Source organism: Xiphophorus couchianus, chromosome 14 (assembly GCF_001444195.1).
Source record: "Xiphophorus couchianus chromosome 14, X_couchianus-1.0, whole genome shotgun sequence".
Classification (NCBI taxonomy): domain Eukaryota; kingdom Metazoa; phylum Chordata; class Actinopteri; order Cyprinodontiformes; family Poeciliidae; genus Xiphophorus; species Xiphophorus couchianus.
In genome coordinates, this window is record NC_040241.1 from 741,062 (window position 1) to 757,120 (window position 16,059).

The 16,059-nt window shown below is 41.5% G+C and overlaps 1 protein-coding gene across 5 annotated transcripts in view; it reads left to right on the forward strand.

The window, feature by feature from the left end:
- pde5ab (phosphodiesterase 5A, cGMP-specific, b) overlaps nt 1-16,059 on the forward strand; it is a 126,494-nt gene that overhangs the window by 88,340 nt on the left and 22,095 nt on the right. For 3 of the 5 annotated variants that reach the window (XM_028038300.1, XM_028038298.1, XM_028038303.1), the window contains exons 14-16: nt 816-941; nt 2,540-2,634; nt 2,727-2,814. In XM_028038300.1, the coding sequence (XP_027894101.1) occupies nt 816-941; nt 2,540-2,634; nt 2,727-2,814 (309 nt within the window). Of the gene's footprint in view, nt 1-815; nt 942-2,539; nt 2,635-2,726; nt 2,815-5,398; nt 5,785-16,059 lie in introns of those variants that run through there. The other 2 variants (XM_028038302.1, XM_028038301.1) reach the window with 2 other exon arrangements.

Here is a 16,059-nt window from a genome sequence, read left to right on the forward strand (position 1 = left end):
ATTTGGTGTATTTCTATGAGTTTGGCATGAATCAACCAGGCTAAACAATTTTGCCAGATGTTGACATGGCTGTAGGTAAAATGTAGTTTGCAAACTAGCATGGACCACATTTCAGCAAAACGGAGTCTGCACCAGGTTTGGAGTTTTGTTCCCCTGATAAGGCACAGGCCCACCAGTGGATTGGAAAGTTTTCCATGTAGGAACTTCTCCTGCAGATGACAAAAAAGTCCCTTTTTCGACAGTTAAATATTTCCTCTAGCGCTTTAACTTTTTTTCGGAAAAGCCAAAAACCACGTCAAGCGAGTGTAAAAATGTTTTTATGAAAATGAAGAACTTATTTCCATTGACCTTTTCTAGTCCAATATTCCAAAATATGCATGAAAAACATTTCTAGAAACAGCTGGTGTCTTGGCTCCTCTGATGGACACGTTAGCTACAGCTCTCTATCTTCAAAAATGAACTAAGATCAAAGATTTCTACAAACAACATGCTTTAGATATAGACCGCCTAGACACTGCAACAACTTTAAAGAAAGCAAAAAACAAGATAAATATTGGCAATAATGTCCAGCCTCGACTGACACCCTTTTTCTGAACATGAAATCAATCTAAAGCACAACATTGCAATTAATTAAAATGCTGTTTTCTGAACTTTTAAACTAGTGTTAATGTGAAAATTGCATTACACAAAGCTTTGCAACTTTAGAAATATGATTTTGATTTAATAAACTATGGATTAATGTTTGTGTCATCCTCTGGCAGGACCTCTGTTTTTTGTAGTTGTCAAACTTTCACTGCTGCTTTTATCCTCTGCAGACCTTGTGCCAGTGGGTTCTGAGTGTCAGGAAGAACTACAGGAAGAGCGTGGCCTATCACAACTGGAGACATGCACTGAACACAGCGCAGTGCATGTTTGCTCTGCTCAAGTCAGGACGCTTACAGGTAGGTTCTGATTTTTCAGTTATGCCAGAAGCTTCCATACACTCAGCAACATCTTCATTTATTCAGGGCCATTTTCTATAAGGCTGTATAAAGCTACAATATCCATTCTGAACGATATTTAATAATGAGAACTTTACTTGTCCTTACCCATCAAGTAAGAGACAAATATTTACCCCTGTATTTTACATACAGGGTTAAATATACAGCTAAGTCCAAAATTATTCACATCAAGATTTAGTTTTTATTTGACTAGCATATTTCCTGGGAGTAGAAGTTATATTAATGTTTTGAAGTGTTGATCTGTGGAGGGAGCTAAAAATCGGAGTGATGGTAAGGAGACCTTCTGGACTCGACGACTTGTATAAATAATATTCCACGAGCCATTTTTTTAAAAAGCACAATTTAAAACCTTTTTTAAACAATTCTTATAATACTCCATAAATTAAATCTGTAAGATTAAAAATGACTACATTTCCATTGCTTTGTCAGTGTTTGGAGGCTGAGTACAAACTCCTTTGTAGAATAAAAATCATTTTATTAGTTGCTTGATTCCATTAACATTTTTAATTGTGTTAATTGTAGGGTCTATAATTAATTGAAATGAATCATATTTTAATAAAAAATCCCACAAGCAAAAATCCCTATTTCAATCTGGAGAGACTCAGACGGAGAAAAGACGACAATTAGAAGACTTTATTGACATACAGGATTTACAGTCTTTGGCGCTCAGGCCCCGGCTGGGGATAACGGTTATCGCAGCGTTAGCGATAAGCTTCAGATGAGCATCCCGATGCCGATAGGAACGTCATCCCTCCGGGACCGGCACTGGTGGTGGCGGCTGAAGAAGGGAGTGGGCCTCAAGACCGGGCGAATGGAGGAGGGGGGGTGGTGGTGGGTTGAGCTCGGCTGGAGAGCGAAGGACATATCAGCTGGGACTTGGTCGATGATTGGACGTGACGTGGCTTGGTCCGGCGTTGATAGGTCGACGTCTGTAAGCGGGTCGCTTCAATTAACAGGATAAAAGAGTCTTCCAGGTTGAATTTGCGCCTAGGCTTCATATTGACAAAATAAGCATTTTCGATTCAAAAACCTTGTTTGCTGCAAAGTGTTAAATAAATAGACATTTTAGCTCAACGCCAAAGATATTTATAGTTTTTAAGCTGTTCTTTTTCACCATCAGATTGGTGAAAAGTATTATTCTTGGCTTTCAGCTTTCCAGAGCTGATCATTCATGGAGCTTTTTTAGAAAGGCCATCCTGTGGCTGCTGACATGAGCATTGAGGATGCCTGCTGCTGCCACATGTTGAGATACTATGTAGGCTTGAATAGCTTTGCTGGTAGGCTAACTCCTTGTAGCACAACTAAAACCATAACCACATAAAATCTTGCAGTGGTGTTGACAGCTTATATGCAAATGTCTTGAGTCATTCTTTGTTTATTTAGTTTTCACTTCAAAGAGTCAGACTGTCTTGTAACATTTGTTCTTCTAATAATTTACAGTATTTCTTTAGGTATTGACTGGTTTGTCACTCATTTCTGTACTGGACATAATCAGTGGCAGCAGTTCTAAGGAAGTAATTTCATTCCTTTTTGGACAGAATAACCTGAATGATGTGGAGATCTTGGCCTTGATGATTGCAACTCTCTGCCATGACTTGGACCATAGGGGAGTCAACAACTCCTACATACAGAGGTATAGTAGGAAGTCAGACAGGGGGAGATGGAGGCTATACATGTAATCAGTGAATTTACAGTGCAGATGACTGCTATGTCACCATTGTCCAGGAGTGATCACCCACTGGCCCAGCTGTACTGTCACTCTACCATGGAGCATCACCACTTTGACCAGTGCCTCATGATCCTCAATAGTCCTGTACGTATACTACATAAACAAACACAATATTCAGTCCAAAATCTTATTTGTATAGCATGACTAAGGCATAAAACCTGAAATATTAAAATCTGCTCTCATTTATAAATGTACATAAATTACAACCACAGGAAAAAGCCATGACTTTCAAAGAGCAACTCTGTTTGTGACACAGAGTAAGCTTGAGAATAGTTCTGGTTTAGATTGAGAAATACCTAATTAATACCAAAATAACTAATTCATAATCTGACAGGTGAATGTGCAGCAGTAGGATTTGTGTGCTGGGACATTTTTTGTGAAGAGCCTTGAGATGAGCTGCATTGTGAATTGATGACTATAAGTAAACTGAATTGAAACTGAATTAAATTGGGTGTGTTTGTGTGAGCATGTGTATCATAAGGTATGAGTGGTGTTCTTACTTGCTCACTGGTCTTATATGGATGAGGAAGTGGGGATTTCATATTTGCTATTGTTATAGTGTGTCATAATGTGTATTTAGTCAAAAAACAAATTGGAGTCAGCTAGATCTCAGTCAAGCTCGATTGTAAATGGTAAAGATGAAAAATGTCTATCCCAAATACATTGACTGACATTAGAAAACAAAGATGACACCAGATTGAGTTCTAACAATTCAAATGATTCATCACATCATTTATATCCAGTGACAGTTTATGCAAATAAACAACTGCTACAGTGCTGAAGGGGTAAGATGAAATTCAAACTTTCAGCAAACATCAATCTTTATTTTTTCTGCTAAGGTGAGACATACCTACTAGGGGTAGGCATTAATCTTATCATTTATTATTTATTGTGATAAATTTGTTATCATAAGAATTTTTATGTATTGTTGTCATGATAAATTAAAATTATGTTTACAATAGAGGCCACCGATCAGAATCAGCTGATTTCCGTGAAAAAGTCTATGATGGGAGATCACCGATCACTGTGTCTTGTTGCCGATCACCAAAACCGATCACGTTTATCTCACTTCACAGCCTGCGTGTGCAGCTCATCTCCTCTTTCTTTCACACTGCACAAGCACACAGCAACAATTCCTAAGCGATGTCGTGTGGAACTTTAACGGTCTGAGAGAGAATGGGGACGTTTGCATGTTGTGGTAGAAATCTACCTCGGGAGTGAAGCACGTCACAATTCGTCAACACAACGAATCTAATATGGCATTTCAAAAACAAATACTTGACGGAGTTTGGCTACATCGAGGCTCACTGCAGGGAAAAAAGACCTCCTGATCAGCCAGGCAGCAGGTAAAGCAGAGCACAACTACCAACAGTGACCTGGATTAGCATCACAGTCAGAAAGCTAAACAAATAACCCGAAAAATAATTCAAGTCAACGAGCTGGCGGTGGAAGACGCTGGTTCTGCTCCCGCTGTTGAACCGCAGCTACTGGTGGTAATATTTCACAGACGTAGCGCCGCTCAACCTCCACCCAGCAGTGAACTCTCACTCAGAACGTCTGCTCAAAGCTGCAGCATGTAACTTCAAAAAACAACAAAAAGATATATATATATATATATACGTATATATATATATACTGTGTATATATATATATATATATATATATTATGTCTAAATTAGGTGAATTTATTGCCAGATAATTTTTCCATTTTGACATAGTATCATTTATACCTAAAGCAAAAAATTAACAGCCATTCCAGGTGATTGGCAGAAATCGGTGATCACAACATCTTTTGCCTGTTCTTTATGCTAAATATTTTATTAGTCAGATTAATTCAGTAGCAGAAAAAATCAAATAAGTAAAATCAATCATCTAGTCTATCTTTCCCCAATGCTGACACTGAGAACTAAAAATGGAACCTTTGAGAGAGACGGACAGAGTATGGCGTTTTGAACCCCAGAGCTGGCCTGATGATGAATAAGGTGTTCCAGCAGGAGGAGGATGTTGATCGACAAAGGCAGGGATCTCTGTAGGTCTGATGACCTTTCGTCTCTGCATCGATGTTGAGGTCACACAGGACTTGGGTGCTGGCAGGAAGAGTACTGATTCAGAGTGGCAGCTCTTTGGTCTTAGGGTGATTTTCTCGTGCACATGGCATTCAGCTTCTTGTCTTGCCGCTCTTTAACAATCTTCATCTTGTTTCAAGATCTTTCTGTCTCCGTTGAGATGTAGGCGAGCTGACCTCACGGAAGGAAGGCATCAGTTCCTCTTCTTTGTCTTTGTCTTTGCCTTTGAGGTCTGAACCCAGCTAATGAGAGAGTTCTGTTTCCATCTCGATCTTGGCTCAAAGCTGCCTGGAGAGTCCAACCAAAGGTTCCTCTTTTGCATTAACTTTTTATAGGGTTTATCCACCCTACAGACATATTTGCACTGGCTGGCATTGCTGTCGTGCTTGTTTTATTGGCTGACTGCTTGGATAGATGATCTCATATCCATCATTGTCTTAGAGACATTATCACATGATATCTGTGTTTATGTCCTGGGGTGGGTCAAATGCCATCCTACATCTGTTGCCTGCACAATCTTTTTTTTTTGTTCAACAGTTTAAGTTGTTCAACAATTTGTTTCCAAATCAGCAAACCCTAAGGCATTTCTCCTCTCTTTTTAGTTCCTCCTTACCCTAGCTCTCTCTTCATCAGGATAGACCAGTACAGCGCCTGCTTCACTGTCTCCTGCTTCATTTTCCCCTCACTATTGGGCAGAACGTCGTCCCAACCTGGAGAGGGGACTCTACCTCATTCCAGCTGCAAACCATGGCCTCGTATTTGGAGGTTCTGGACAGCAAATCCAGCAGGCCCAAATTAACTGTGTCTATATGGGTCCACACCAGAAAGTGTTAATTTAACTCTTTGTGGAGAGTTGGTACCTTAACTCAAGTACCAACTCTGTGTGGTGTTATACATTTAACATTTACTAACACTAACTCACTGTTAGATCTTAATATTAACTCTTCCAGAGTATTTTTAACTTCATAAGAGTTATTTGTAATTAATACTAAATGGGTATTTTATTGTTTTGAACTTTTAAAAATTCTTTTGAAATAAATGCAACTCAGAAAATCACTGCCTTTTTATTACATGCTTATTTTCTAAACATGCACCATAATTAGAAAACATATTACAACGTGAAATAATGTTCACGTTCATGTGTCACATGTCGCTTTCATTCACATATTGCTTATAAAAAGGTCTGACATATCAGCTGTGCAATACAAAAAGCAGAATGCTTAGTACATTTTTATTCAGTACAACATGTATGAAATTGCTCAAAGTACAAGGTGGAGAAAGTACAGCCTGAATCAATGCATACAGTTCATATAATATGATATAGTAAATTTTACTTAACACAGGTAGACTGCTGGATATTACAGTCCAGAACAGGCCAACCTGGTATTCAGTGCCATCATTTAGAATAGAATAGAATTACTTTATTCATCCCAGCAGGGAAATTACAGAGATGTGTAGTTTCAGAGACTAACACTTCCATCCATCCATCCATCCATCCATTTTCTTCCGATTTATCCGGAAGATAAAGATAAATCTTTATCCGGGTCGCGGGGGTAGCAGCTTCAGAAGGGAGGCCCAGACTTTCCTCTACCCAGCCACTTGTTCCAGCTCCTCTGGGGGAATTCCAAGGCGTTCCCAGGCCAGCCAAGAGACATCATAACTCCAGCGTGTCCTGGGTCTTCCCCGGGGGCCTCCTCCCAGTGGGACGTGCCCAGAACACCTCACCAGGGAGGCGTCCAGCAGACATCCTCACCAGATGCCCGATCCACCTCAACTGGCTCCTCTCGATGTGAAGGAGCAGCAGCTCTACTCTGAGTCCCTCCCGGATGACTGAGCTTCTCACCCTATCTCTAAGGGAGAGCCCAGACACCCTACGGAGAAAACCATTTCGGCCACTTGTATTCACGATCTCGTTCTTTCGGTCATGACCCAAACCTCATGACCATAGACGAGGTCATGAGGAACGTAGATCTACTGGTAAATCGTGAGCTTCGCTTTTTGACTCAGCTCTCTCTTCACCACAGCAGACCGGTACAGCGCCCGCTTCACGGCAGACGCTGCGCTAATCCGCCTGTCAATTCCCTGCTCCCTTCTGCCCCTCATTCGTGAACAACACCCCGAGATACTTGAACTCCTCCACTTGGGGCAGGACACCCCGACCCGGAGAAGGCACTCTACCCTTTTCCGGCTCAAGACCATGGCCTCGGATTTGGAAGCACTGATTCTCATCCCGGCCGCTTCACACTCGGCTGCGAACCGCTCCAGGGTGGGTAATCTGAACTGTCGTTTGACCCGTAAGCACAAACGACAGTCAGGACCCGTCCCCCCACCCATAGGTGGAGGGAGGCTACCCTCTCGTTCACAGGGGTAAACCCCAACATACAGGCGCCGAGATGGGGAACAACAATTATGCCCACTCCTGCCCAACGCCTCTCACCTTGGGCAACTCCAGAGTGGAAGTATGTCTAGCCCCTCTCAAGGAGACTAGTTCAAGAACCAGAGCCATGCGTCAAGGTGAGACCGACTATTTCTAGCCGGGACCTCTCAACCTCACACATTAGCTCCGGCTTCTTCCCCACCAGAGAGGTGACATTCCACGTCCCAAGAGCCAGCTTCTGCAACCGAGGATCGGACCGCCAGGGTCCCCTCCCTTGGCCGCCACCCAACTCATATTGCACCTGACCCCTTTGGCCCCTCTCATAGGTGGTGGGCCCATGGTAGGGGGAAATTGGCCCTCCCATGGGCCCACCACCTATGAGAAGGGCCAAAGGGCCATGTTTCCTCTTTGGGCTGAGCCCGGTGTCCGTTATCCTGCAATAGCTAGCCCCGCCCACTTCATCACAACCCTCCGGGGCTGACTACTGACCAGTTCTCTGTCTAACAGGTCCGGAAAATCTCTAAGACCTGGGTATTACCCTAAATGAGATCTATAAGAGATAATCTATTCAAACTGGTGTCGAAAGCGATTCGTCTAGCTCTAACTACCTCCAATTCAGAAGTTACGACCCTTTTCAGTTAAGAAACAATCAGCTGAGTAGCCCTCACAGCTGCATAATTCCAATAACCACTTCTGTTAACGGTAGCTCGCTTTCTAAAATATAACTCGCTCTTGGAACCGGCTAGACTAAATTTAGTGACTTGGATGTAAGTCCCTGGGTCATTATTTTACTCTCGCCAAAGGAAATTATGAAGCCTCCTCTTTACTAGAACCATGTACATTAATTTTTCCTTTATTAGAGGAACTGAAGAATGATTACATGACTCGATTAATTCCAATGTCCACCAACCTCATTAGAATTTTAGAGTATGAATTTTATTAAGCAAGCTTAAGCAGGAATATGTGACATACAAATCAATAATCAATTGTATATAAATTTGAGAACAGTATAATAAGATCCACATGTATAACTATACCATGCTGTCTCCTTTCCCTAACCTATGTCACTGTTTCTGAGATGGAATTTTATGGAGCAGAGGCAACTCACACCCAGTTGATGGTGAATCTTGGCAGCAGAGACATCCAGATTCCTTGGACAGAGTCTTTATCCTTGTGCGGAAAAATCCTCCTTAGAATAGTAGCAAAGTAGAACGGGTTTAAATCCTTTAAACCCAGCTCTTTATCCCTCCGGGAACTTTGTCTTTTCTCCAAGTCTGTTGCAATGTATTCGGGGTGGAGGCAAGACCGATGGCCGAATCAGGAACTCGGGCTTGGGCGTCCGGAACTTGTCCTTCCTTGGCGGCGCTGAGTATCAAGTCTCCCGTGGTTCCAGGGTGCGGTCCGTTTGCTGTTTCCTCTGCTTCTCCGTTTTGACTCCTTCAGCGCCGCGGACAAAGAACAAGAACTTCTCCTTTTTCGTCTGCTTTTATACGTTTCTCTGCCATGTATGTGTATGGGGAGTTTTAGTTTACGTGGTTTCCTGAACATCTGCTGATTTCACGGAAACCCCCGTCGGCCCCTCCTGTCTGCTGGCTGGGGTGGAAAGTACCGTCCTTCCCTCAGCGTGTTGATCTTAGCCAACCATACCGTACCACCCATCCTGTGCGTTCTGGCCATCTGTTCAGAACTGCTTGCGACAGCAGGAACTCACAAGTTCCCCTTCTCGTTCCACTCACTATTTTCTCTGTTATTAATCATTAAACACAGTCAACCTATAACCTATATTAAAAACTATTTGCATCAATTTTCAAATCATCACAACTTTGATATTCATTAAGAATTAATCACCTCTTTCTCTTATTATAAATCATCAAACATAATCATCTCATTGTTGTTATCATTACAGATCATTATTCGTACATTTCAGAATCATTCAGTGATTACTTATACACAGTCATTTTACCAATTGTACTCATACATGTCCAATCTTAATCATTATAAATCAAAACACAAGATTGCTTTATTTCTTTCAGGCCTTCATGCACCTTTTTCTGCGTGTACCTGGATAGATCTCAAACCCTATACCAGTTTTCTCGACACCGGCCAGGCTCCATGGAGGAGGGGGTTGAGTGCCCCAATGATCCTAGGAGCTATGCTGTCAGCCACCAGGCGCGCGCCATCTTGTCCATCATCGGCGTCTTCAGGCTGCGCTTTGTCTGGTCCCGCACCTAGGACCTGTCTGCCTTGGGTGGCCCTACCAGGGGCATAAAGCCCAGACAGCATAGCTCCTAGGATCATTGGGACACTCAACCCCCTCCTCCGCGATAAGGTGGCAGCCCAAGGAGAGAATTAACACTTACATAACCATTTTTGAAGCATGGATCTTGGAAGAAGCCACAGGGGGAGGACTGATGTTGATGACTAGTGATACATCCTCAACCAAACTGGAGTTAATATATACAAAAAAGTCAATAAAGAATTACAACATGCTGCAAAATGCATATGAGAATGCAAAACAACTGGAATAATGACAACATAAATTATATCTGGTAGTGCAGAATAATAACATGAAAAAACATTTTACAGTTGTTTTTCAAAGAAAAAAATCTGGATCAGAAAGGTTGATAAATTTGACAATATATTTATGTAAATGTTCAACATCATGAGAAAACATAGTCCAGATTATTACAGATTTGTTCAAATTAGCCAAGAATTTGACTCAATGTTCACCTACTCGATTTTTTTCTCCAACACTTATACACCCCAAACGTTCTGCGTGGGGTGTATAAGTGTATAAATATACTAAAACCGAGCAATGTGTAGAACGTGACGTCTATCATGCAGGTTGGTCTCAACTCAAAAAAATTGTTATATAACCCATCTCAGAAAAAAATTACTTACCAAGCGCAGTGAACAACTCAGACATGTGGAAAGCAAATTGTTCTGAAATGACTTGGATTCTGTCGCTTTGCTTCAGTGGGAACCTGTGACTCCGGGGGTGGAGTCAGTGAATTTACTCTTTTAGTGTTATAGCTGCTGTAAGAGTTCAGAGTTAAGAAGTCAAGAGTTATTGATTCCATTTTAACACCTCTAGATTTGATATGGAAACACTTTGTTTTAACACTTGACTTTAACTACCAATATTATACACCACAGAGTTACATAAACAGAATGTGACTCTATTAGAGTATCAAAGGGCCTGGTACACCATACTCCCAGAGAGCCCACCCCAGGGCTCTCCAAAGGACACGGTTGAATTCCTTGTCCAAGTCCACAAAGCACATGTAGACTGGTTGGGCAAACTCCCACACACCCTGCAGGACCCTGCTGAGGAAGTAGAGCTGGTCCAGTGTTCCATGAAAACCACACTGATCTTCCTGAACCTGAGGTTCGACTATCTGGCAGAGCCTTTTCTCCATGACCCCTGAATATTTCTTACCAGTTTAGTGTCGGCATCAGACAAAAACCATTCTGATGCCGGGGTATTATTACAACGGCATACCGATGTGCTTTTCTTTGTCCCTGTAAAAAAAAAAATAGAGCATGTATGATCAACATGATATGGTATATTCAAGAAAGTCCATTAATATGATGAAAATCTCACAAATTAAATATAACTGGCTTTTGATTTCTGAACTCTTTTGTTTCTTACTAACAAGATTCTTTTATTTAAATCAAAAAGAATTGTAATCAAATGTTTAAGACGGTGATGATCTACCATCACCCTGTTTATATATATATATATATATATATATACAGTATATATATATACAGTATATATATATATATATATATACTGTATATATATATATGCAGCCAGGGCATCTTGTCTCTAGAGACTCAATAACTTCTTTGGGAGGTTCGAGGCACTGAACAGTACTCCGGCAAAGAAAACTGTTCCCCACCAGGAAGAGGAGGCACTCTGCCTGGACACAGCCGATGTGTTGAAGACTCTGAAAAGAGTCAACCCACGGAAGGCCCCAGGCCCCGACAACATACCTGGGCGGGTGTTCAGGGAATGCGCAGGTCAGCTGCCTGGTGTCCTAACAGACATTTTTAACACCTCACTGGACCAAGCCACAGTGCCAGCCTGTCTCAAAACTGCCTCCATCATTCCGGTGCCAAAGAAACCTCAAGTCACCTCTTTCAACGATTACTGGCCTGTGGCACTGACTCCCATCATGATGAAGTGCTTTGAAAGGCTGGTAAAAGAACACATCGTCTCCAGACTCCCCTCCACATTCGACCCGTTCCTGTTTGCCTACCGCCGAAACCGCTCCACTGAGGACGCTATCTCCTCCACCCTACACCTGAGCCTGGCTCACCTGGAGGAGAAGAACACTCATGTGCGGATGTTGTTCCTGGACTTCAGCTCAGCGTTCAACACAATCATCCCACAGCATCTGGCAGGAAAACTGGGACACCTGGGCTTCAGCAACCCCTGCGCAACTGGCTGCTAGACTTCCTCACCGACAGACCTCAGTCAGTCCGGATCGGACAACACACCTCCGATGTCATCACCCTCAGCACAGGCTACCCTCAGGGCTGCGTCCTGAGCCCTCTGCTGTTCACTCTGATGACACACGACTGCGCCCCCAGGTTCGCCACCAATCACATCGTGAAGTTCGCGGACGACACAACGGTGGTGGGCCTCATCAGAGATGACAACGACCTGGACTACAGAGAGGAGGAGGTGGAGCAGCTGGTGGACTGGTGCAGAGACAACAGCCTGATCCTGAACGTTGACAAGACGAAGGAGATGATCGTCGACTTCAGGAAGAACCGGCCCAGCCACGCTCCACTGCTCATCAACAGCTCGGCTGTGGAGGTGGTCAGCAGCACCAAATTCCTGGGGGTGCACATCACTAACGACCTGACCTGGACTGTGAACACCACGTCTCTGGTCCAGAGGGCACAGAAATGCTTGTATTTCCTGCGGAGGATGAGAAGAGCACACCTGCCCCCGCCCATCCTCAAGACGTTCTACAGAAGCACCATAGAGAGCATTCTGACCAGCTGCCTCTCTGTGTGGTGTGGAGGCTGCAGCGCCTCCGACTGGAAGAACGTGAGGAGAGTGGTGTGGACAGCGGAGAGGATCATCGGGGCCCCCCTTCCCTCCATTCAGGACATTTCATCCCAGCGCTGCGTGTCCCGAGGCCGAAACATCATCAGTGACCCCTCACACCCCCACCATGGACTGTTCTCCCTGCTGCCCTCTGGAAAGAGGTTCTGCAGCATCCGGTGCAGGTCCACCAGGTTCCGAAACAGCTTTTTCCCACTTGCCATCAGACTGCTGAACTCTTAACTGGACTGCACTCAAAAACTGGTCTCCACTTTATACCTTGCACATATACATAACTAAGTAACTTCCATTTTACTGTCAGTCCTGCACTTTATATTTTATATTTAGATTTATATTCATATTTTATACTGTATTTTATTTTATTCTGGAGTAACCTCACAACATTGGAAGCTCAAAACATTGTCCTGAGCCGTATGCAACGAAATTTCGTTCTGTATTCACCCTGTGCATGCAAAATGACAATAACGTCAGTCTAAGTCTAAGTCTAAGTCTAGAGGTATTCTCATATAAGGAAGGTGCTGTGCAGCTAAATCATCATGGAAGCAGGTAAATCAGCACTTAGATTTAAGAGCAGATCCTATTATCCTATATATATATTTAATAAATCTGTTTTATAAATTGTAACCTGGAGAACAAATACATTTCTTGTTGTAGTGTCTGTAACAAAACCCACTTTTCTCTTGGGTTTGTTATGATTGTATAGAGTAGGATGTACCAACACGGTAAGGCAAGCCAAGAGGTAATGCCTCCTCTTCCTCTGTACTTTGGCTTCTCTTGCTCGTATCCACCACCTTATCGCCGTGGCTCTGTCTTCGGCTTCATAGTAATTGTTTACAACCTAAATTTGTAAACAAACGGCTTTACGGTTTATTAATCATAAAATATTTGACACCTTTTGTAATTAGAAACAGTCAGAATTATATTATGTTATTATATATATAATTATAAAAATGAAATGATGTGTAATTATTGAGGGGAAAGTTGTTTAGGTTTTTTTAATTATTATTATTTATTAGGGTTCGTATCTGTTCCAATCGTCGTCCTTGTACTCACGTACTCGGTAGTACATTCATCCAGCTTTCTTGCTAAGAATGTACTTGCGTTCTTGAGTATTGAGAAATGATCTTAGTCTCTGCTTAGACTCTCTGCTCACTTAGGAAACATGGAACTATGTTTTTGGCAGAGTCGCCTAGCAACCTCTCAGCCAATAAAATGAAAGTGTTGTAATGGGTGTGTTTGTTTCCTTCTAGTGGGTGTGCCTGTATGGCTATCTATTGCAGCATAAGCCTCAGCATTGCCGGATATTTTTGTTCATATCAACGGACTATTGACCGCTGATATGAACAAAAATCACCTGAGATATCCGTTATCTCGGGTGATGGATGGATGGATGGACGGACGGACGGACGGACGGGCGGACGGGCGGGCGTAGGTTAATAACTAATGTTAATGTTATTTCTTTGAAATAAAGTAAGAAAAAATATATATATACACACCTCTGAAGTGAAAACCATTTCAGGTGACTACCTCTTGAAGCTCATCAAGAAAATGCATAGTGTGTGCAAAGCAGTAATCACAGCAAAAGGTTGCTACTTTGAAGAAACTAGAATATAAGGGGTATTTTCAGTTGTTTACACTTTTTTGTTTAGTGCATACTTCCACATGTGTTATTCATAGTTTTGATGCCTTCAGTGTGAATCTACAATGTCAATAGTCATGAAAATAAAGGAAACTCATTGAATTAAAAGGTGTGTCCAAACCTTTGGTCTGTACTGTATGTTTGACAGTCCTTGTTTACAATATAGTAATATTCTATTCACAAAATATAAACGGTAATATCTCCATCTCCTATATGTTTGATCAAATTTTCTCAACATGACGACTGGGCAAAGAAATGAATCATTGACTTAACATAATTTTTTTATGTCGACAGGTTCCACATAATTGTATTATGTTAATTGAAAGCAAAACAGATATAGCAATCTAACATTATGATTTATGTTTAACTAAGATAAAATGAATGATTTAACCCAACTACTTCAAATCACTTCAGATTGACAAAATGGAAGTGAGTTAAACTAACTTAACATTTTTGTGTTAGTCTGACAAAGCAAACACTCTTTCAGTGAACTTATGTTTTATTTGTTCACTAAACATAAACAATTTATGTTACTTTAACAACTAAAATTAGCTTCCCACCAATCAATATGTTTTTTTAAAGTTAATTATTTTCTAGTTAACTAAATTCAAGTTTGTCAACAGGTTCCACACAAATGAATTAAGTAGGCTTAACTTAATTTTGTTATATTCTTTATTTAACACCAGAGATCTTAGACATTACATTATTTTAACCAGGATAACAGTGACAAGAACATAAACTGACAAACAGTAACAAACTTTCAACTTCAAATATTTGATATTTGACAATGTCAGGCCTAACCACGGTCAAAGAAATAGAATATCAAAGTACAATTCACAATATAGCGTTAGGGTAGGAGTAGGGATAGGGTTAGGGTGGCGACAGGGTGGACCAGCAGCTGCGCTCTATTTCCCACAAATTAGCAAATTGGGTTGTATAAAGGAAAGGGGCACATAGGCCTGTCGCGATAAACGATAAATCAATTAATCGTACAATAAATGAAAACTATCCACGTCATTTTAATTATCGGCTTTATCATCTCTTCCGGCCTTTTTCTCTTTCTGTTGATGACACCGAATGAAAAAAGGCTAAACTCCAGTGCTCTCCACTGACCCTCCTTCCTCATTTTACTTAGTGTAAAGCCCAGCGCACACAACACGATCTTAGAGCTGTCGGCCGATTGTCGGCCCATTTTCAAAACCTGACAGACCACACATTAGCCGACAGAAATCCTAGGTATAACGGTTCGATCGGTTCGTTCCTGCCCTGTGGTGTCTAACAATGGGGACAAAATAATGGCCACAAGTCCAGTGAACTAATTTTAAAATCAGGCATTAATCAATGCTTTACTACAATCTACCTGCAATGCATGTGGCTAGTGTCAGCGTAAAGTCCTGACTGAATGAAAATCATTAGAACCTATTTACGTCACGTAACGAAGAACAGCTGAAAAGTTACCGGGTTTATCAACTGCGGTAGCAATTTCGCTCCAACTCCTCCTCTTGTCATTTCTATGTTCAACGATGATCTACCGTAACACACCAAACAATCTTAGAAAGACCAACGTTCTAAGATTGTCATAAGGGGAAAAATAGGAGCAAAAAATCATGTAGTGTGAACTATTGCATCAGGTAGTCGATGTGCCCATCTTCTCTATTTAAATCTAATTATTACTGAAGGGCAACATAATATACAGACTTCATAATCTGCACTCTTTTGGTTGAATGCAGTATTTATTTCCACTTTGGCTTTATGTTGTTTAGTTTTTTTTCCAAGTACATTTTTTGTTAATGGAGACTGAGAATCCATTTTATTTTTGTTTTTGGTTGATTTGTTTATTTTGTTTATCAGCTCCAGTGTTAAATATTCTTTTGAAAATAAAGTGTATCTATCTTTGGCAGGAAATCACATGCATTATTACGTCATTTCCATTAAATCAGTGTAAAAAGGTCTTCAAACAATATTATTGTTTATCGCAATAATTTTTGAGACAATTAATCGTTCAGCAAAATGTGTTATCGTGACAGGCCTAGGGGCACATATGTGCTCATGCATGGCTTTATACATCCAAATGTTCTAAATTTGTCCGTACGCCAATTTTTAGTGAGAAAACTGCACCCTCTTACATGAGTCCTGGGGCCTCATGTGGCCCCAGGACTCCAGT